Source organism: Stegodyphus dumicola, chromosome X1 (assembly GCF_044657685.1).
Source record: "Stegodyphus dumicola isolate Sdum_Otavi_A_Nest chromosome X1, ASM4465768v1".
Classification (NCBI taxonomy): domain Eukaryota; kingdom Metazoa; phylum Arthropoda; class Arachnida; order Araneae; family Eresidae; genus Stegodyphus; species Stegodyphus dumicola.
This window is the reverse complement of record NC_140780.1, coordinates 205,376,657-205,400,944: the sequence shown is the minus strand read 5'-3', so window position 1 is coordinate 205,400,944 and position 24,288 is coordinate 205,376,657. Positions and strand designations below refer to the sequence as shown.

The 24,288-nt window shown below is 36.0% G+C and overlaps 1 protein-coding gene across 4 annotated transcripts in view; it reads left to right on the top strand.

Moving 5' to 3' along the window:
• Window positions 1–24,288, top strand: part of LOC118183039 (transmembrane protein 234 homolog) — a 67,177-nt gene that overhangs the window by 21,960 nt on the left and 20,929 nt on the right. For 3 of the 4 annotated variants that reach the window (XM_085808270.1, XM_085808271.1, XM_085808273.1), the window contains exon 4: window positions 6,830–6,896. In XM_085808270.1, coding sequence (XP_085664396.1) covers window positions 6,830–6,896 — 67 coding nt within the window. Of the gene's footprint in view, window positions 1–6,829; window positions 6,897–16,100; window positions 16,429–24,288 lie in introns of those variants that run through there. The other variant, XM_035352443.2, reaches the window with a different exon arrangement.

Genomic DNA, 24,288 nt, shown 5'->3' with positions numbered 1-24,288 from the left:
TTAAGAAATATAGAACTATATAAACTTACGCAATCTGAAATCAGCGCGTACGCTAGATTTGGTGCATTGTTAAATGGGCGCGTTTGCTACATTTGGCGCTTTTGCGCATACATTTTCACTGCAATTTTTTTACGGTCCTCAAAACGGAATAGTACCTATACATTTTTACAAGTAGATGCATAGAGGATTACCTGAGCAGCATATAAATTGAGAAATTTTCCCTCTTTTTCTGACATATTGTTCGTATGCAGTGCCGAAGTAGTGTAATGAGTTACAGTGAGCTTGCATATGGTCGGCTCAGGCAAACTCATAGAGTTTCGCAAAAACGGGTACCCGCGTGAAGTCGCTATCCCGGCGTAATGCTTCCGACTTTAGAACAGTTTGTAGTACATGTCGATAGAAATGAAAGTTCAGAGCAGTAATAAAAGTCTGGAAGAGTACGTAGATGAGTCCAACGGAAATACCCCTGTGGGTGCGGGCCATGACGAAGGTAAGTGCGCATGATGAGCAATTGGCATTGAGAGAAGAAAAACAAAAAAAGTCCCTAAAGCTCACTGAATATGAGAGTCCTCGTGTGAAGTGAACATAATAGTAGTAAGTAACATTGAATATAAAGCATGGTGAAAAATAAAATATATACAATATATACAGGTCAAACATTTACAGCAAAACAGCAACACCAGAAAACAATCAGTATGAAATAGTGTATAGATATATTTAAGTTGTGACAATTAGGTGAATGCGTAAATTAAAGAGACAGGTTACTGATCTAGGTACCTGAGGACCGCAAGCGGTCGTTTTCTATTTCTTTCAGTATTAAAGTTGTAGTTAAGCACTGGAATAGTGCTGTTGTTGACATTAGGGATATTTTTGTAGAATATTTCAGCAAGGTTAGCAAAATGAACATATATCGTTGGCATCTCAAGCTCTTGGTGAACTGCCGAGTTTCTGATGAACCATCGACAGTTCGCCGCTTGTCTAAGTAATATATTTTACTGTGTTTGAAGTTTCTTAACATTAGTAATACTAGCGTATCCCCAAACAGGACAGGCGTATGAGAGTATGGGATGCAAAAGGGTCTTGTAAATGAGCAATTTGTTATCAATAGAGAGAACTGAGTTCCGGCCAATTAAGGGGGTAAGTGTTCGTTTACGGGCACGGAACTTGGCAATAATCTGTGTAATGTGTAGGGTCCAGGTGAGTCGCCTATCCAAAGTAATTCCAAGGTATTGGGCATGCTTAGTCTACTGAATAGGGGTGTCGTACATATGAATGCAGTCTTCGTTGTCGATGGTAGTTCTTTTGGTGAACCAGATAGCTTCAGATTTTTCGACGTTGGTCTTAACTTTCCAGGCATTGAGCCAGGACTCAAGTGTGTGGATGTGTGTTTGGAGTGCTTGTATAACTGGGCCAGGAGATGCATTTTTTGAGAGAATTGCCGTGTCATCGGCGTACATTGCCAGGTTGGTGTGTGGTGCTTGTGGGATATCGTTCGTGTAGATATTGTAGTAAATGGGCCCAAGGAGGCTCCCTTGCAGGACGCCAGCCTTGATATCCCGTAGAGTGTGAATTGTTTACACGAACGATAAAGTGTCTATCCTTAAGATAGGAGTAGGTGATGGCTGTGATGTACTCTGGGAAACCCAGAGTGATGATTTTGTACATGAGGCCCTCAAGCCAAACCTGATCAAAGGCTTTAGCTACATCGAGGAAGATGGCACCTGTAGCTTGTCGGTCTTGAAGTCCTTGTGATATCATCTCAGTGACTCTGTAGAGCTGGTGAATAGTAAAGTGCTTCTTACGAAACCCATACTGCTGTGGGATGATGATGTTGTTTAGCTCAGTATAGGTAAGGGTTCTCTGTAGGATGATGTATTCAGCTACCTTGCTGAGCGAAGATAGGAGGCTGATGGATCTGTAAGAAGCTGGCTCTGTAGGTGGCTTTTCCAGGCTTTAGGATTGGGGTTATGATGGCTGTCTTCCATGGCCCAGGCGATGGAATAGTGATATAGGGGCCCAGGCGAAGCATATCGTTGATAATAGCAACAAGTTTTAATAGCATGAGGGTCTCCATGCTTTCGATCATTTTGTTTGAAATTTTGTCCAGCCCAGGACTCTTGTTTACGTGTAGTTTCTCGATGTAGCCGTAGACCTCTGATGGTTTGACAGGAGTAATGTTGTTCGTGCGTGGCTTTGAGAAGAATTCTGTTAGTGTACTGTTAACCAAGTGTTCTGCTGGAGTGTGGGAGATGTTGTTTGTGCAGAATTGAGAAGCATAGTGATCAGCTAGTGACTCAGCTTTCTCAATTTCGGTGGTGGCAATTTGTTGTTGGCCGTTTAAGGGCGGAATGTTGGTGTAGCATCTCTTTAATTTTGCAGTTGCCTTCCAGGTGGAGCTTTTCTCCGCTGAAAGGGAAGAGAGATAGTTGGCCCAGTCGCGTTGTGCGTGTTGGTGTGCGAGATCCCTGACCTGGTGGTTTAGTCGATTTAATACAGTCTTATCCGCAGGATATCTGTACTTTTGCCATTCCTTGCGGGCAGCATTTCTTTTTTGGATGAACGTTTTAAGTTCAGGGTCTGTGGCCTTTTTTCCTGTGAGAGACAGGAGTGCTGTTGGCATCAAGAGCATTTATCAGATCAGTAGTGAAGCTGGTAACCAATGCGTCTAACTCATCACTTGTGTATGCTGTTGGAATGTGTAGTGTGGTGTTGTTTAAGGCTTTGGCATATCCTGCCCAGTTTGTAATAAAGGCCCTTTTGTGTGATGTGCTACAGACAGAGGTCCCTACTTTAGAAGGAAGAAATCCAAAACATTGGCTGATTTGTCGTTGTAGCGTGTTGGGGTATCTGGAGCTGCAATAATAATTCCTGCCTCATTGGCAAAGCGGTAAATTACAGTACCTAGGTATGTGGAGTGATTGCAGTTCCATGCGCGGTGGTGTGCGTTGAAGTCTCCGCCTATTATTGTTTTTCTATTGAGTTGGAATAGCGCTTCAAAGTCACGCGCAATATTCGCTTGAGATCTCTTTTTGCATGGGACATAGGCAGAGATAACTGTGAGTATGGGTGACTGTGATAGCAGTGGCCTCGACGGCTAAAAGCTGTGGCAGTGTTGTGAGGTGGTGGGTGATGGAGCGCTTAATGAAGATGATAAGTCCTCCTCCTGGATGTCTGATACCTGTACGCTCACGGTCATATCTGTAGAGGCGATAGTTTGCAATCTGAAAAGTAAATTGTGAACTAAGCTTGTGTTCTTGTAGGAGTAAAATATCAGGGCAATACTCATTTGCAAAGATATGCAGTTCGTCTAGTCTATGGAGTAACCCGTTAGCGTTCCATGTTACAATTCCAAGATCATTATCCATAATTACACATTATTAGCTAGCCCGTGAATTTCTTCAAAAATCATATGCAATACTTGAATTTTGTCTTATATATTATCACATTTGCGAAATTCGGGTAACTTGCTTTTGTAAATATAAATAATTTGGCTGATATTACATCCAAATATATTTTCAAGTTCTTTCATAACTTTGGTTAATTCAAATATATAATTTGTGCTATTTTTTTTACAGAATTTGGATTTACATAAGGTAAATCTTGACTTTTAGCATTTGCAGAAGTACTGGTACTCTTATTAGCAGGAATATGAACAGCATCACTTTGTACATTTTGTTTAGTAGTGTTACCCGCATCCGTAGAGACATTGGTGGCAGAGGCATTGCTTGAGTTTGTTGAGGATTTTATTGCTTGGACATAACTAACTCCTGGCTTAACAATAGATGGTTTAATAGACTTTTTGTAGGTGGGGAACCTAGGGTACCCCTGTAAGAAGTGACATGTGGCCCAAGGCAATTTACACAGACTGGATTATCAATTCTGCCAAGTTTGTCACAATTCCCAGTTTTACGAAAACCGGTACATTTGACGCACCTGATTGCAACATGGCAATTTTCTGATGAGTGGTGCCACTTCTGACAGTTATGGCATTATGACATTGTGGCACCGGGTTCTTAGAAACATATTTTTCTATAATGACATTAAAGTACACGAGATGTTTAACTTTATAAATTTCATTAGTATTCTTATCTGGAAATATCTGTGCTTGAAAGAGAGGCATTAGTGCTTTAGGGCGATATCTAGTAAGTTGAACAACTTTGTTTACGTTGTAATTCAACTTGCACAAGGCCTCTGTGATTGTGCTAATTTCAGCATCTATAGGTAGACCTCTAATGAGGACTTTAATTGTTTTTTTATTCTTAGGATTAACTACATAATGCTCTATGTTATTTAGCAGGAAGAATTCACTTAGTGCTCTATGATCATTGAGGGTGGAAGGTTCAACTTTTAGAAATTCTCCTGTTACATGGCCAAAGAACTTACATTCTGGTAGTTCGCTCGATAGGTCTTTAAGAAAGTCATGGGGGGTTGAGTGTCAAACTGCGGATGTGGGTTTCCTGTTTGGGGATTTACATCACCAGCAGGAGTATCCATATTTGCATTATTATTTGACATGTTTACATTTGCAGCATTATTGTTAGGCAAATTTAAATCAGAGTCAGTAACATTATTAACAACATTTTCTATGCAGGCATTAACATGATCATAACATACATCATTACACTGTATATTATTATTATTAGAATTAGCATTTTGTACAGATAGATTTGCAAATTTATTTTGCAAGGGTATTAGGGCCTGGGGCTGAGTCAGCCTAACACCCTTGGCCATTTTAGTAGGTTTTCGGAATCCATCATTATTCTTATCAGCGTGTTTAGCTGAGTTTTTTCTCTTATGCTTAGCAGTTTTACTAACATTAGTATTAATATCACAAAAATTTTCATCAAGTACATACTTAGCAGTATCATATAAATTATAACATAGCCATGCGCACTTACCTTGAAGATCAACAGAATATTCCTGGTACAGATGCACATTTTTTCGAATTTCCTGTATAATATTTGATGATAAAAACACAGGTGTATCAAGTAATCCATTATCATGTTGCATAGCTAATTGTAGCTTTTCAAGACACACACCATAAAATTTAATAACTGCATCTGCATGAGCTTGATCTAACTTTTTAGCTAATTGCACATTTATGTTGACACACTTTTTCTCCACATTAATATCTGTAGGATTGAGACGATCAACATTCCGCAGAAATTTCAACGATTCGTTTTCCGAAATCACATTATCCGTGTTATTTGCAAGGGTATTGATATCCATTTTATCGGTACTTCCCATTATATCACTCCATGAGGTAGGCTTAGCGCCCTCGCCATTTTGATATGGGGTAGTACATAACAGTGGAAAATTATCCTCCGAGGAAGAAATATTCACTTGACTCCCTAGCAATCATGCCGAATACAATTCACTTACAAGCAGGAAAAAGAATGCTCCTCGGAAAAGCAAAAAGTAAGTCGGATAATTTGCACAGAAATAAGCAGCAGTTTCGTCAGACATTTTGCTTTGTCTGCATATGGTCAGACATTTGTGTTGGTTAAAATAATCTGCTTCCCAAGCCCTAAATCGTAACTTTAAATTCATCACTATGTTTACATAATCACTTAAGTCAAGGCCTTTAAAATGAAATCATTTAAGATCTAGCTTCAGTTTTATTTAAATCGTGTATGCCAACTATAGAAATGCAATGATAATAACATTAAGCCAGGATAAAACTCCAAATTTATATTCCTTACAATCTTGACATGTTCATAAAAATTTTATGAAAAATTTCAGAATCAAAAATTTTGGTACTATTCGGTTTCGAGGGCCGTAAAAAAATTGCAGCGAAAATGTATACGCGAAAGCGCCAAATCTAGCAAACGCGCCCATTTAACAGCGCGCCAAATCTTGCGTACGAGCTGATTTCAGATTGCGTAAGTTTAAATAGTTCTATATTTCTTAAGACGCCATTGAAATACTAGTTTAATTTTTAATTCCTTTTTCGATATCCTATGGATTTAACAATTTAGGAATTGCCTATGATGAAAAGTCTGCGATAGAATTTTGGATAAAGTGCAGAATCACCCACTACTTGACGCGTTTTTAAGAATTGCACATACTCGGTATCCATGTACACATCGACTTATTTTCACTTAAAAAAAAAAAAAAAATCCCAGAATTGCACAAAATTGGCACCGCGCACACTCTTGAAATTATCTATATACACATCGACCTATTGTCACTTAAAAAGTAAAATTAAATTTACAAAATTCCAATTGTTTTTAACCCTTGTAAAAAGCGGCAAAGAAATAAGCTGGCGATTCTGCACTTTACCGAAAATGTTTTCAAAGAAAAGGTGTCATTCATTATAGAAAATTATGTTTGAACAACCAACGAGATGACATTATGCTTTAGCGATAACTCGGTAGCGAAATATTATATGAAATTAACCTTTCATCTAAATTAAAACATCAATATTTAGATAGATATTTACTATTGTACTTCCTTTCTTGCGTTAGGGTTGCCGCAATTACTTTTGGCAGCACTGGCATCAACAATAGTTTGGCGATTTTTTACGGCCCTCGAAACCGAATAGTACCCAAATTTCCTTCTTATTTTGTTGCATTACTCTTGCTTACATTATTAAAGTGATATTCATAAACAAAACCAAATATTTAAAATTCACTTCAACATTTAAATAACTTATTATTAAAGCATGTTCTAATCTTTAATGATAAAGTTATTTTTGCTGTTAAAATAATTTAATAAATTGTGTAGCTGGGAAGCCTTCATGAACTCACTGTAATATCAGTTTTTTATGTGTGATTTATTTCATTTTAATAAATAAGTAATTTTGAAATACATCTTCTTCCCCCCTTAGTATATTTTCCCATTTTTAATAAATCAAAGTGGATCTGCTGTCTATGCCCTTGCACTTGGTTCAGCAGGTATGTAATTTGAAATAATTGAATTTTTGTATGCATGAAATATCAGGCAATTTTTTTTCTCTTCCTTCAAGCCAAAACGTTATGACCACCCTCACATGTTTCAATGAACTCATCTGGATGACATGGAGGACACATGATTAAGTGGGAATGGTATTTAACTGCTGCTGGAGAAGGTAAGGAAACATTCTTGCACTTACTTTTTGTGAGTGATGGGAAAGGCTGCTGATTTAAGCAAATTTGAACAAGGGCAGATTGTAGTGGTCCAAAGACTCGGAATGAATATCTCTGAAACTGCATGACTGGTAGGTTATTCATGACTAGCCATTATTAGTATTTATGCAGAGTGGATAAATGACGGTGAAAGCAGCAGTAGACACCAAGGTGTTAGAAATCCACCTTATCAAAAGAAAAAGAACATTGGAGACTATCCCGCTTAGTAAAGCAAAATTGGTACGAGATTGTGGCTCAGCTGACAGCCTAATACAACGCAGGCCCAAGTCCAAGACTTTTGGAACACACAGTTCAGTGCAAACTGTTAGATATGGGACTGCATAGCAGACGTCCCACTCATATGCCTCTGTTGACCAAGTGTCATTGTTAAGTACACCAACTGTGGTCTTGGATAAGTGTAATATAATTTTCGCTGGTCAGATGAATCATGATTTCTCATTCATCATGTCGATGGACATGTCAGGGTAAGCCGTTTTCCAAGCAAATAGTTGCTTCCTCCCTGTACAGCAGGTCATACACAGGCTGATGGTGATGGTATTATGCTTTGGGTAGCGTTCTCATGGGTGGCTCTGGGACCCTTAGGTGTGGTTGGACCATGAAAGCTGTGGACTATCTGAACATAACTGCAAATCACTTGCACCCTTACATGGCATCTGTCTTCCCAACTGGAAATGGAATCTTCCAACAAGACAATGCCTCATGTTACGAGGTTTGTGTTTGAGTGGTTCAAGGAGCATAAGGATGAATTGTAATTAATGTCCTGGTCACCTAACTCGCCGTATGTTAACCCAATAGAGTACATTTTTTATGTCATGGAAAGGCAGCTCAGAGCTCAAGCACCACCACGTCGGAATATCTCAACTTTGCATGACTGCTGGTTAGACATTTTGTGCAACCTGTCTCCAGTCATCTACCAAGAACTTGTGGCATCCATGCCAAGACGAGTTGCAGTTGTTTTGCAGGCGAAAGGTCACCAGCGCTTTGTTGAGTAAATGGTCATAATGTTTTGGCTCTTTAGTGTATATTCTTGTGTGGCTGAGGGAGGATTAATTCCATGAAAAGTTAATTATAAGAGTTATAAATAATTTTAGCAGATACATCAGTTCTTTTTTGATTTTGCGCCTAATAGTTACGAAAAATTATACAGCATTTTATTCTAAAATGTTGTTTTATGTGGAATATTTTGTTCTTCCTTACAAATTCTGTTGCATCATATCTCATTTTTTGCTTTTTATTTTGAATTATTTACATCTCTTATGCTTCTTCTACAAGTCACATATTTATGGGCATATGATGTCCATGATAACTGTATGCCTACTTAGTTTGCAGTTAGTAAAGCATAATAATGTTGCCCAGAATTCAGAATCTGAGTACACTAAGTAAAATTTTTGTGTACATTAATGTTAAATAAATGTTTTTTAGGTACTTATGTGTATTATCTAGTCAACCGTGAAATTGGCTACCATCAAACCATGAAAGTTGGAGGAGATTATATAAAGGTATGCCAGTCATTTCTGCGGAATTCTGAAGGAACTGAAACCTCTTTATTTAATAACCAAACAGTATCTGATACACTTGAGAAAAATACTTTCAATTTTTACCGTTTAGTTAGGCCCTCTGATTTTAGTGGAAACTATTAGTATGCTATGAGTAAAAAATTCTGGCAGGTAACTGTTCCACTTTATTATTGTTTTGTTGGCCATATGTAACTGACTACATCTTGTTCACTATTACACAATTTTTGATGGCAGATTCCCATAATTTTGAAAAAAATCCGCTCCGTGGTGTTTTGTAGAAGGCAGGTCCAAAGTATTAATATTTTTTTTATCAAAATGCAAGGAAAAATAAAGTAATAACCGTTAATTTATATCTCTATTCATAAAAATGAAACATGGTTTTTCCAGACTCGATCAGAGTTATATCAATGAAAGTGCAAATATTATGAGTTTGATCGCGCTACTTCATGACAGTTTCATGGTTGACAAGATAATATATAATACCTCTTTCTTTTTCTTTTTTCACATATATGTTAAATTCATATAATGTTGTAGATGCAGTACAGGTGTACAATTTTGAATATTTGTGCCTTTTACACATGAGATATGTTTGATCAGGAAAACTTCTTTAATTTTATTAAAGTATAAATAATGCTTGTTATTACTGTATGTAACACTTGTTAATGCAACTGTATATAACTATATAGAACACTTGTTGATATTAACTGTTAAACACTTGTTTTGTAGTTGGTTATGAGTGCCACAACAATCGTTTGTGGTGTGAAATGAATCCCCATGGTACACGCTATAACAGTGTTTATTAGTATTTTAGGTTTGCAGAGTGAATAATAGTATTTTAGTGATGTCATATCTTTGATTTTTCATGATCAGAGGTCACAGACACTAAAGATTTCATTTCTTAATATTTTCCTTGAATTCTGCCCATTGTAGTTTGGGGCATGCAGCTATACAATGCCTGGACACCAGCTATTTTATGCATAGCATCTCAGTCTTTTAAAATGAAAGTTTCCCTGGACTGTGACTTTTTAATTCAGAGGCATATAAAACAGTTTCAAGGAAGGGCAAAATAATTGACACTGAAGATAAACTTTATAAAAAGAACAAAAATCATATTTGACAATATCCAAAATAGACTGGGAATTTTTGAAATGATATAGCAGTTCCTGATAATACGAATCTATTGTTGTAGGAATGTTCGTGGTTGATATTTCAGATGGCAAAATTAATTACCCATGATTAATTAGTAATAAGAAATATATTTTAATTTAGTCAGTAAAAAATCTTAATCAGTGTATTGTTTAATTGATAAAAATGCTTTCATGCAAATTAGCATCATTATAAAATTGTACAAAAATCAGTTGTGTTGTATTTAGCAATTACTTTGTGCAGCTAATATGTGGCTTCCATGGAATTGTTGCCAACTACAAAGTTGGCAGGGAAGGAAATGATGCCATAAAATTTAAGATTTAATTATCTCTTTAATGAAGCCACACTTTGAAAACATTGCAAAAGACTTTCTTACTCCAGTGAAGTCACCTGTTATCCTTTAAATGTTGTAACACTGATTATAGCTTGTATATTTTAAAAAAAGCAAGCACTACACCATTTACTATACATTATGTAGAGCAAGGCTTCTTAACCTTTTTTCAGTCGTGATCCCTTTTTTCACCGAGATTCTTTCGTGACCCCCATGACTCCATAATATTTATGAACATTTTGTGGGACCCCATAAGCATTGCGCAAATCCGACACACGCGTGTGTGAAACTGTCAATTTTTTCAATTGTTTTGTAATTTACTATTGCATTTTTAGGTCATTAACTTTAATTTCTAGTTTTAAGAGATAGAACAATGTGAATATTTTAAATAAGTAACAGACAATATGACAGCGTCACATGCAAAGCAAATAAAATTAACGTTCCTGTTATAAAAAGCAATGGTTGAAACATTTTCCTTTTTTCTTTGTCTGCATTGTCTTATCTTTATCTATATTCAAATACATTGTGTAAAAATATTTGGTAATTGTGAAATTATTATAATAAGTTAAAGAAATAGCAAAAATGCTAAAATTTTTGGTGACGCCTCTCCCTGCTGTAGGTTCCGCGACCCTCAGTTTAAGAAACGCTGATGTAGAGGCCTTATTATTTTTACAAAGCTAGAACTTGCTATATACATTCACGATGAAAGATATTTGATTCGTTAAAAGTGTTGAAATATGTATTTAAATCAATAAATTCAATTTTTAATTGTTCTACTAGAGTTTTAAATGTTTTATAAAGAGTAGATGTTTTATAAAGTGTGCATTTTTAGTGGCACGAAAGCAGATGCTGATGATGAAAGTTAATGGGCATGTAACTGGAATGTATTAATTAAAGTTAATAATTTTTTAATTCCTTTAGTTTTTTTTTTTTAAAAGAAGCATGTTTTGGCATGTGTCCTCTTGAAAAGTGATAGGGGAAATTAAGACTGAAAAGTGTGTGGGGGGGAGGAGAATTTGCTATTATTTCTATTTCTTTCGATAATAGAAAGTTATAAAACTGCATGTGCATTTAGAATATATATATCATGGCAATGTCAATTGAATATATATATATATCATAGCAATATCATATAGAATATATATATCATGGCAATATCATGGCAATGTTACATTTTTAATTGGAATTACAAAACAAGGAGGAATTTTACATTACTAGGTTGGGAACTTCTCTTATATGCGTCCTCAGGTCGCCAAATTTTTTGTCTACATTTCGAATTTTAAGCCTAAAATGTCACCAAAAATGCGGTTTTTCGCACATGCAAAAACCACTTTTAAAGATGCAACTTAAGCTAAAAATCCGAAACAAAAACAAAAAATTTAAATGGCAAAAACATAAAGTTTCTAACCAAAAATATTTGACAAGAATCCATGTAGACATTGATACACTTAACTCCAAAAAACATCTATGAATTGCACATTCTAGGCCGTGAAAGAATCTACGAACTACGCACACCTCGCTTCAATAAATTAACATAACAACAATAAATTTCAAAGAATACCATGTACACAGCATTCTTTTTAAACTGAAAAAAAATCTACGAATTGCACAATCTAGGAATCAACCAAATAAACTAAACTAAATTACAAAACAATTCAAAAAACAACAATAACAACAAAAATTCATAGTAAAAAGGCAATGAACATAACATTCTACAAATTAAAAACAGTAAAATAAAATGCTCTTACCATAACACATTCGTTAATAAAATTTCGCAAGTCACACAACATCTCTGAACAAAAGTGCCACGATTTTGCTATATCACATGTCTTTCCGAGATTCAAAATTTCGAAACTAGCGATAAAAACTTACTACAAAGTTAACTTACTACACAAAAACCGCCATCCAAATCTTAAACTCAGCTGACAGCCACATACTTTACCAGCAACCATTTGACTACAAATCCATACAAGAGCTATCAGAAATGCCCTTCTTTGTCCAAGTTCTCATAGCAGCTCCGCATTTCGGACTCTGTTTTAAAAGTCCCACAGAAATTTCGAGAATACACTTCAATCCTCACAAATACACCTGTGAACAAAATACTCGTTAAGAACTCACATCGTACCTTTTAATACTAAATTTACTTTTCTCACAAACTAAAATACGCGACTGAAATCTTGCCATCACGTCTATCATAGCAACATAGGCCATTTCAAAACACGCACGACATGAACCAACGAGCAATTAAACCACTCCAGAAAAAGATTTTTCAATGTCAACAAGCTTGCCATACAACACGCAATTGAGCCAGAAGTCAGCACAGAATATATATTGCCACATTTGGTCATATTAGGGTGCATATAAGAGTAGTGTATATGGTAAGTTACTGTCAGTAAGGGGCCAAAAAATAATAAACTATATAATTTATAGCTGTATAATAACACAATATGATTTATATAAAAAAAAGTGCTACATGATTATCTGTGATTGGCATGCTGTTCATGTCTGCTCTATAGCACTAAAAATGATTAGAACATGTTACATAAGAATTGAATGCAAATTTACATAAGAGTCAGATGCAAATCGAGAATCTTATTTACATGACTGGGGATTGCCTCTAATTTCTTTTTTTTAGAGGGAGTCTGTATTTCAGAAAGATATAGCTCTTCTAATTTTCATGTGCACAAATGCTTTGTTTTTGGAAAGGTCTGAAGTAAATATTGAAACTTATCTGAAATATTGTGCATGCTATATGAGATAAATCATGTATCTTATATTAGTAATATATAATACCTTATATTAGTTAATTATCTGAGATAAAGCACTCAAATGGCAAACAGTTGGCTAGATGGAATTGGGCCTATCACAGCCTAAAATGGTAAGGTGATTAAATGTTAATCGCAGTATCATTAGCAAGCTACAGAATCAGTTCCTTAGTGAGTCTGGAGTTTCAAGAAGAATGGTCTCATATTGTCCAATTGTTGCAGCCCCTTTTAATGATTGCTTTCTGGCCCTATCAAAAAGTGGAAGTCGAAATATTCACTTCTATTTTTATGCTGTCAACCAGATGATGGAAATATCTCTGATAATTATTGTGTGAGAACAGAAAGCTGGATATGTATTTCAATGGTGAGACAGCTTCTTATACAAGGGTTGTGTATCAGACCTTTTGCATATGTTCCACTGACTCGTTATACTGTCACCCTAATCGGTATAGTGATTAGCTATACTGGCTGCTTTATCTTTGGGCCTGGGGTCAAATTCCAGAGAAGGCATGAATGTTTGTAAGAGTAAAGTGGTTGTGCATATGGGGTCATTTAAAGTACTGACAAGCCAAAAGTCCTCTCTAGTGGTTTGGTGTTAGAGAAAGAGAGGTGGAAGATCCTCAGATCTGTCCTTTCTCCCAGGTATTCTCCATCAAAACTAGGACTGGGATGCACAGTTAATGCGGTAGGACTATACCTGTATGCCTGATAATGATATTCTGGTGTTCGTGCTACTTCTACCTGTACCTGACTTACACTGTGCAGCTTGCTACATTGCCGAAGTGAACAAGTTATGTTGAGCAAGCAAGAATGAAGCTCGGTAATAATCTGTATGAATTCTGATCTTGTGTTGGCTGCGACTTACATCATGTTATTTATCAGGAGAATGGGGGAAATATGATGCAATATATTATCCAAAGGGATATTTACAAAAGGAGCAGTATCCTGGTTTGCTCAGCAGGGCCTTTGGGCGCTCACAACGACCTGCATGTATTTAGTAATGTATATCTATGTGTTCTGGGATCAGGATGAAATTCTTGATCAGCATGTGAAACCTTTTGTTTCTGCCACAGGTGAATCCTTCAATTTAGTGAATGATATGTCTGATCATTTAAAGCTGTTTACTCAACAAGTATCTTATTGACCATGATATTACAGCGAAATCTGTTGACTTTGACCACTGAACTTGAGTTCAGTTGAGCATCTATGAAATAATCTAGGAGTGCATGTAGCTACTCTGTCCCCCCATTCCAAGGTTTTTGAATGAAGTTGGGGCATATATGGCCATCATTTTCAGCTAAACTATTTGATAACTTCATTGACAGCATGAAGAGGTAACAAGCTTGCTTTCAGTTAAAAAGTGCTTGTGTTATATATTATTTTATTTTCAGTTATTTTTACAAAAGTTTGTCATATTTCCATCATTTCTATAATTTGTTTTGGTTAAGAATTTTTTCAGAAATGTAAAGTATACCAGCATTTCAAAGTACAATAAATCCTGTTGTCCTGTTCAACTTATATGTGTGCTAAATTGTATTTTTATATCTCATTTCTCTTAACAAGCATGTTATGAGTGTGCAGCAGATACACGCATGTGTGCTGCACTTTTTGCTTGCTGAAACATTTGAAATTTTGTTTGGGCAGAAGTCCTTTCCATATGAATTTGTTTTCTGAAAATAATTGAGGATCCTTAGTATTCCCAATTATTTATTATTATTTTTTTAAGTTTAATAGTTTTTTGCTTTTTTTATCTGAAATAAATGGGTGCTCAATGAAAAATTGAATATTTGTATAGAATGACCGGAATCACATTATGTTTGTGCTTTTTATACAATTATTTTAAAATGCACTTTTCAAAATGTTCAACTGTGTGTAATTTTCAATAAGCTTTTTCTTTCAACTTTTTGTATTCTTGCCTCAGTGTATGCACAGCTTTCAGTGCACATTTAAAGATATCTGATACCTTTCTTTTACATTGTCTCACCCTTCTTCTTGAACCTGAGTCTCCATTTGATTAGATGCTAAAATTCCTTTAAAAATAGTTTGGCATTTTTATTTTTCCAGACTTAAAAATCCAGAATCATGTTTCTCACATATTGTAGTTTGGGGAAATATTTGCATTATATCTGAAACCGATGTATATCAAGATGCATACTAACTGGGGAACATTGTATAGCATATTTGACAAGGAGAAGTTCCAGTCTTTGTTGTTTTAACTGTCCATACTAAGCATGTACTCCTAACTACAGAGTTTCTCAAAATAAGATAGAGAATTTTAATAAGCAGCTTCAGCAGTGAGGGCAGATCGATTCTGAAAATACAAAACTTCACTTTTTATGTTTTCCTTGTAGAGCAAAACATCCAATTAGCAAAATGTTCATTATTCTTTCACTTCTTAAAATACAAAATATTTCATATATTTCATGAAAGTTTAGCTAATATTTTTTAATTAACAAAAGCTGTTGTTTCATGCAATAGAGCCATTAAACACTGAAACACTTATTTTGTAATTTCTTCATGAAACCTGCTTGAAAAGTATTCAGATTTGTTCATTGATGTGCATTGAAAAGAGATGTAAGTCAACAGAATCATTTTGTTATATCTGCACGAATTTTGCTTGTAAAATTACAGAATGTACGAAATCATAACAAGCATACGAATTGGACCTCTTTTTTTTTTTTATAGGAACCTTGTATGAAGTAAATTTTATATTTACAAAACTCTTCAGGCCTGAATATTGAAACTATAGTCACAAAAGTTTCCTACATTATTTTGATAAAATTTGCTTTTGGAATTACTTGTGTTCCAGTTACAAATTTTCCTAGGATCTATATTTAAGGTAACAAAACCTTTAGCAATCTTTCTGTGATGTCCTGTAAGTCACATATCCATCAAAACTGCAAGACTCTGTTTTAATTGGTGTTTGTCTTTTTATGGCAAACTGCACAGCTTAAACAGTTCTCGTATTTTCTTTATTTCTATAAAACTTAAAAAACATAGCCTTCTTTCCTTTTTTAATCTTTTGAACACTTTTCATAGCCATATCCTAAAAATCAGCACAACATTTTTATTTTAGTGCATTTTTCATGTACATTCAGAAACATTGATTTGATTTGAAGAATTATGTAAATTTTGGGGAATTTTTATTTATTTTGGTATAATTTATATGTACACTGAGATGATTTTGTTTGGTTGGTTTATTTAATTATGGCAGAGCACTCGAGGGCTATCAGCATAAGGGGAGGGATGCCTTATGCTTTTTATGTGGAGGACTTTCTAAGGAAATTGGCTCATATACTCGTTACGCTTAAGGAAAATCATGGAAATGTCCACACAGCCAGCCTGTTCACCAGGGTTCAGTGACTATACTGAGATGAGCACAGAAAAAGTCTGTTGGGAGAAAAATTACTTCAAAACTTGTAAGAAATTTTATGTGGAAATATATTTTAATTGCCAAAGAGGGCGTAAATCTTTCATGATGTTATACTTCTTGTTCTTGGATCTGGCAGAGCCAGTTGAATGTGTGTTAGATTTGAATAAACTTGGCAGTTTAGAAATCTGATTCGTACTGTTCATTTACCTCGATGTTATGTGTGATTTGAATTAGTGTTTTTTGAACCAGGATAACTTGAAATTCTTGACAGTTAATATAATATTTTACAATTTTTGGCGCCCAACGTGGGGCAGGAAAAATTTTTTTGAATGCGGTGTGTTTCGTGTTAGTGAAAATTTATTCCTTTGCACTGAACATGGCAGGATTAATGTTCAGAATATTTTTGAATATGCTTCACCAGGAAAGTGAGTTCCTAAATTTGGATTATACCATTTGAAGCCTGCACCAGGTAAGAAAATAAAATTACTTTTGTTGTTATTATGGCAGACGATATTATTAAATTGAAATCTACTAGAAAAGTCATGAGACAAGCTATTTCTAAAATAATAAATGTACTAGAACCTGAAATTAAAAAAGACATTTGGGATAAGAATATGGTAGAAGAAAATGTGTTTTAACTTACTTCTAAACAGTCTGCGTTGAAAGAAATTGATGAAAAAATATTGGATTGTTTTAAAGGGGATGAGTCTGAAATTGAGAAAGAATGTAATACTGTGTTAGGGTATGATGAAAAAATGAGTTTATGTATTTTTAGGGCTAAAAAGAAACTTAATTTAAATTCTCAGATAGTGAGCATTGAAAGTGAATCGCCTGGTAAACATATTGCTGCCGTAAAGGTCGAAAACAAAACTAACATTCGGTTACCTAAAATTTCAATTCCTAAATATTATGGTGATCCTAGTTTATTTTTGGAATTTTATAATTCCTTTGAAAATGCTGTTGGTAATAATAATGAGTTAACAAATGTCGAGAAGTTTACCTATCTTAAATCCTTACTTGCAGGACCTGCTTTAAGTGCAGTATCCGTGTTTACACTAACTTATGAAAATTATGACACTTCTATAAGTTTAATTAAAGATTTGGAGGAACAGATTTGGTAATATCTTCGCACATGAATAAACTCTTGAATCTTGAACCGGTTAGAAGTTCGTCCAATGTGAAAGCACTAAGAACACTATACGATTCCTGTGAAATCAATATAAGAAGCTTAAATTCATTAGGTATTGTGTCGGAAGCTTACGGAACTCTATTAGGACCTGTTATTTTAAAGCTTTTACCAGTTGATATGAATCTGGAGTTTAATAGAAAAAGAAACTCTAAACTGCAATATAGCCTAACAGAACTTCTCGAATTCATTAGATTGGAAGTTGAGAGTCAGGAAGCTTCTAGTTTAATAATAAACTCAAAGAAAAGAGACACAAATTACGGTGTTAAGCAGAATAAAAATAATTACATAAAAAGGGCAAGCGTTCCTACTGCTTCAGCGTTAACCACGGTGACTAAGCCGTATTGTTTCTATTGTAATCAAAATAAACATGATGTAGGAAAATGTGAGAAAACTAATGAGCAAAGAAGAGCGATATTAAAATACCATGTACGTTGTTACAGATGTCATAAGAGAGGTCATGTATCTTCCAGATGTAAAATGAAACTTCAACCTTGTAAGTTGTGTAATGCTTTAAATAATAATAAGCTATTTTGTTAAAATATTCTTCCTGAAGTGGAAGCAGTTTCAGATGTTAAACAGAAAGTAGTTACAGTATCAGATTCTAAGCAGAATGTAGTTGCATCCCTGTCGTTTAACTCTAAGACTGTTTCTGAAACTGCGGATAAAGGTGTATATTTTCAAACTTGAACTGTTTACGCTGTAAGGATCTTAAGTTTTACTAACGTTTATTTTATTTTAAACCTTTACTATCACTTCTTATTTTCTACTTCCGGCCAGAATTGAAAGCTTTAACTTATTTATGCAAATTTGTCTGGCGAACGCCAAGTACTTAAGTTGTGGCTTTTTGCCAAGCTAGAGAGAGGAAGGAGTTAGTAGAAGCAGGCAGCTTGCCTTAGCAGTTTTACTCGGTTATTGGTTGCCTTCCAGGCCAGAGGTTTAATCCTCTTAATAATTTTAAACGTATTGTAGTGTTAACAGTTCTCTGTACTACATACGGCTTCCTGTTAATATACCGCCAATCTTCCACGTAAGCACTTGTTTATTATTCCAAAGTTAAGTTAGAGTTTAGTTAATATTTTTATATTCTTACGTTCAGACCACAAGTGGTTGGTCTCTGTATTCCGAAGTCCGGAAATTATTGTAAAGAGTGAAAAATAAAGGGTTTCGTATACCCTTCCTGTGTATCTTGTCTACTTCCACATTTATTGAACATAGCTTTAGTAAGCTCCTTGTTCCGAGTCAGGTCTTTGCATGTTCCCAAAGAAAGTAAGGAGAAACACTGAACCTGATAGTGGCGTCCCACGAAGAAGAATAACCTTGGCCGAGTTTCAAGAAGAACCTGTGCTGCCTGCAGAAGCGGCTCAGAATCCAGAAATACCAGCTGCCGCCCTGGAAGGATTTGGTTACATCGTCCAGACCATGCGCGCAGCGATGAAACCAGAAGCAACATTTAATGGAAACTCACCGGTTACCAGTTTTTTGGAAAAACTAGATGACCACTTCATGATGTATCCCGTGCATGAGTTCCAAAAAGTCACCTTAGCTACTAGCGCTTTGAGGGGCCAAGCGCTTAATTGGTTCAAATGCATAGGCAGAAGTCTCTTGGGTGAAGCGGGAAGTCCCACCTATACTTACGAAAATTTCAAGACTGCCTTAGTAAAAGCCTTCCCTGTCGTAAGGGATCGTGCGAAATTAGAAGCGGAACTTTTCAGCATATACCAGAAACCAATTGAAAATCTCTCAAGCTTTATTTTAAGAAAAATTCACGTCTTCAAACTCTTGTATGGAAACCGTCCGGATCCTGAGATAATTCAAGCGATTTTGCCGAGGTTACTTCCCCAAGTACAAGACTTTATTGAATTAAGGAATCCGACTACACTGGAAAAGTTATTTGAGCTAGCAATCCAGTTTGAAAGTAGAAGAACGGCGGACATTGAAAGAAGACGCCAATATCAACAACGAAACCAATTTGGTGAGCCAAGACCACAGCAAAGTCAAGCACACTGCTACGGTAGCAAAGCGAATCAGTGGGCAAGGAAACCCGAGCATCCAAAAACAGCCGGCGAACGTCGACAGTTCAATAGCAATCCAGGAAAAAAGTCTCAAGGCCAGTGGAAAAAGAAGGAAAGCATGGAAAGAAAAAAGGATTTAAACTAAAACGGATTTCTGCTGACGGGAGGGTGCGGAAATCCGAAGGCCACGAAAACCCCTCTTCCTACAAGATAAATACAGTAATGGTCAAAAATTTGACTCTTCTGAAGATTGAAGTGTTGGTGAATAGCATCCCAGCCACCGCACTCCTGGATACAGGCGCGCAGTTTTCCTGTGTGGCAGAAGATTTTTTTAGGAAGTATTTTCGGAAATAGTGTTAGCTGCAGTGTTAACAGTGTGGAAACAGTGTTAGCTGCGCAGGGAGAAAGATGTAAGTGCATAGGTAAATTACCGCTATACGTTCGTATCAAGGACGAACAAGTAAAAATTATGTTTTTTATAGTAAAGAATCTGCAAGCACATATCATCTTAGGAATAGATTTTCTTTCAGAGGCAGAAGCAACGATGGATTTTAATGAAGCGTCCCTTAAGCTGACGATGAAACCAGTTCGAGAAGAAAAAACGGAACCGCCAATGTTAAACCTTGACCACCTGCCTAAGGAAGAGCAACAAAGAATCCGACAAGTGGTAAGTGAATTTGCTTCGTTATTTAGTGATATTCCAGGATTTACTCAAGTTACTGACCATAGTATCGACACCGGAGATTCATTGCCAGTTCGCCAAAAAGCATACCGGTATGATAAGAATAAAGAAAAAATTATAGAATGGCACATTAGAGATATGTTACGGAAAAAGATCATAACGCCCATCTCAAGTAGTTATGCTAGCCCGGTGGTTTTATGTAAGAAAAACAATGACTATCCATTAACACATCCAAAAAGGTGGCGTTTCGCGATTGACTACCGTAAATTAAACTCCATAACTAAATATCCGGTATATCCGTTACCTATTATTGAAGAAATTCTAAGGAACATAACATCCACCAAATATATGACGACTTTAGACTTAACGACTGGTTATTTTCAAATAGGGGTTAGGCCTGAGGACGTGCCTAAGACTGCTTTTATAACCAAGTCTGGCACTTATGCATTTTTGCGTATGCCGTTTGGCCTTTCAGGGGCACCGGCAACATTTCAGCGATGTATGGACATTGTGTTAAGGCCTGTTCTTGGAAAGTCCACATTTATCTATTTAGACGATATCATTATTACTAGTGATAATCTCGACCAACATGTACAGGATTTAAGACGGGTGTTTTCTTTATTAAATGAGGCCGGTCTAAAAGTTAATGTCGAAAAGTGCAAATTTGCAGCCCCTGAATTAAAATATTTAGGTTACAAAATATCTCAGAAAAAAATCGAGACAGACGAATCAAAAATAATCGCTGTGCAAAAGTATCCGCCGCCAAATACGGCTAAGAAGTTCTCTTCTTTTCTAGGACTTTGTTCATATTATAGGTCCTTTGTAAAAGATTTTGCAGCTATTGCTGAACCATTGTTAAAATTAAAAAGGAAAAAGGCAAGATTCTCGTGGACGGCCGAAGCCAATAGTGCTTTCGAAAAATTAAAGCAAGCATTATCGCAAGCCCCGGTTTTGAAGATTCCTGAAAAGGATGAAAATTTAAAAAATTCAGCGGATGCTTCGGATTATGCGGTAGGAGCGGTACTTTCGCAAAATCAGCAGCCCGTGGCATTTTTTAGTCGAACTTTAAATCAAACACAAAGAAATTATTCCGCGACCGAGAGAGAGGCACTTGCAGTTCTGTTAGCAGTGCAAAAGTTCCGAGTCTATTTTGGAAGGGCGCCAATAACAGTGTATTCTGATCATGCGGCGGTAACTAGATTGTACTCAGGGAAAAACTTTTCCCCAAGGTTAATAAGATGGGCACTCAAGTTACAAGAGTATAATCTGGTAATCAAGCACACCCCCCGGAAATAAAAATATCGTAGCAGATGCCCTATCCAGAATAAAAATAGATGAAGAAGGTAATACTGTAAAGGTGGCAATGCTCACAGCATGTACAATAAATTCCCGAGAAACTGTAATAACCGAACTGGCTAAGGATCCTGAGTTTGGAAACATTTATGAGTATTTAAAGGATCCTGAAAATTTTAGCCACCAAGATATTGTGGTGATAAGAAATAGGGCGGCCCATTACGAACTAATAGATGGTCTATTATTTTATACAAAAACTACAAATTCCAACAATGAATTTCGACCTGTTATCCCAGCTAGTCTTAGATTAAATATCCTGCAGGAGTTACATGACAGCCCTTTAGCTTCTCATGCTGGTATTCGAAAAACTATCCAACGCGTACGCGAAGCAATGTATTTTCCTGAACTGCAAAAGTTAACAAGGGCGTATGTCCAGTCCTGCCCAACATGTCAAGCAGTTAATTATATTAATTTCCGCCCGGCCTGGTTTCTAAATAGTATTAAATCCGATTTTCTAAATGAAATAATTGGCATCGATTTATTGGGCCCTTTCCCAAAAAGTCAGTTAAATAAAACTCGCTATCTCCTTGTTATGGTTGATCATTTTAGTAAGTGGACCGAAATTGTTCCCTTAAAACGAGCCTCCGCGAAATTAGTTACTGATTCTATTTTAAATAAATATATTTTAAAATACGGGGCGCCCCTAAAAGTTATATGGGATAATGGTCCTCAATTTGTAAGTAATATATTTGAAGACATGTTCCAAAAACTGGGCATACGCCATTTAAAAATGGTCCCGTATCGGCCGCAATCAAATATAGCGGAAGGGGTCAATATAAATATAGTGAAAATTATCCGTAGTTATGTTAAAAATTTTCATAAAAGCTGGGATAACTATGTCAATGAATTTGCTTTCGCCCTTAGGACCGCAAAACATGATACAACGGGCAAAACTCCTGCTGAGTTATTTTTAGGCAGAAAGATTATAACGCCGTTAGATAAATTATTGTATGTTCAACAAAGAGCCCCAGAATTTAAAATGGGTGATATAGAAAAATTAATTAAAGAAGCAAAAAAAGAACACTGAACTAGCACAAAGAAAACAGAAGCTCTATTATGATTTGAAACGACGAGGAGTAACTTATAAAGTAGGAGATGAAGTATTAAAAATTAAGCATTTACTTTCTTCAGCACCAGAAGATAAAACCGCCAAATTTTTTCCACGATTTGAAGGACCATATGTCATAGAAAAAATAACTCACGCTGTAGTGGTGTTAAAAGCCAGGAATGGTGAAACATGCTCCGCAAACATTGACCAAATAAAACCATACTATGACCGTAATAAAATGCAAATATTTAAAGATCTTTTTCCAGGATCTGGCACGGCAGGCACGGCAGGCACAAGCTCCAGAGGTGGAACAACGACAAGCACAAGGGCAAGCCATTAGGAGGCAGGAGCAATTGAAAAGAAAGTTTCCCCGTTGGAAAATTGAAGGTAACAAGAAAAAGAAGCCGTTCCACCGACCACAAAAGAGAGCGCACGACCACCCCTAGAATGAAGAAGGGAGAAGTACGACGAATGCAAAGAGAGCCAGGAGAAATAACGGCAACTATAACCCGGCTCCCAAACGGAAGATCTACTCATCCGACAGGACTCTACGCAGCAAATGTCGCCGAATTACGGAAGGACCACCAGCGGCGGAGGAAAAGATACAAGGAAAATTTGAACGGCCAGGAACGAGAGAGAAGTGTCCCGGTTCCGCCAAGACTAGCTGCCATCATACGGCCAAGACTACAGGCAGAGGCGAAAAAGGTCGTCTTCAAGGGTGACCGAACTGGAAGGAAAAGAAAGCTCTTAGAGGAAGGAACTGAAGGGCGAGCCCGCACAAGAAGGAAGATAAACCAAACGCTAATCTTTGCTACCTTCCAGGACTGGGCAGAAAAAAGAATGTCCGAATATCACAAAGATAAGTAAAACTTTATGTTACTTTGCAACCTTAAGTTAATCTTTCATTCTTACTGCAAGTGGCAGATTTCAAGACTTTTTACCTCATGTGAGGTCTACTTTTATCGCCAAAAAGGCGAGAAATGAGTTGTTACCTATTTTGGTATTATGTTTTTCAATTACTCGCGAGTAAAACTAAAGTTGATGTATAATAGGAATGTGTAAATACTTGAATGTTGTAAAAGTTATTGTATAAATTTTATTTAAAAGATTCTGGCAAGAAAGAAGTTTTAGTCTGAAAGACTTTTGAAATGTAGTATTTCAATGTAGAAGAATTGGCACTTGCTTGGAAAAGAATAGAAGTTAACAATGTACTACTAATGTATGTTTTAAAATGCGTAAAATTAACGGCATGTTAATATGTTCTTATATACAATGTGAACTGTTATTTTAAATGTTAAGAAATACTGTGATATGGTAAAAGTGAAAGTAATGCCAAAAATTTTAAACTTACTCCTGTGACTGAAAAAAAAAAGATAAAAGTATTGTGAATATGTGTTAAAGGTTGAATGAATGTAGTTAGGCTCTCTGACGCTACACTTCAGAGTTAGCCATTTTCAGAATAGTACCTCAGGGTTTAGAGATGAAGTTAGGGTGTGTTACGAGGTCTTGTTATGTTGAATTTTAACACGTTAGTGTTTTGATTGTAGGCGGCAGTGTTGAACACTTGTACATAAAAACATTCGTGTTTGGTGTTTTCTTTTACAACACATGTCAGAGAGCACGGGGAGAGATAATTAAAATAAAGTCATGAATGAAATAAGAATGTTAAGAGAAATATAAATATTCATGTGACTTGCCATTTCATTGTGTAACATTTCATTAATTTCTGGAAGGAACCAGATTTC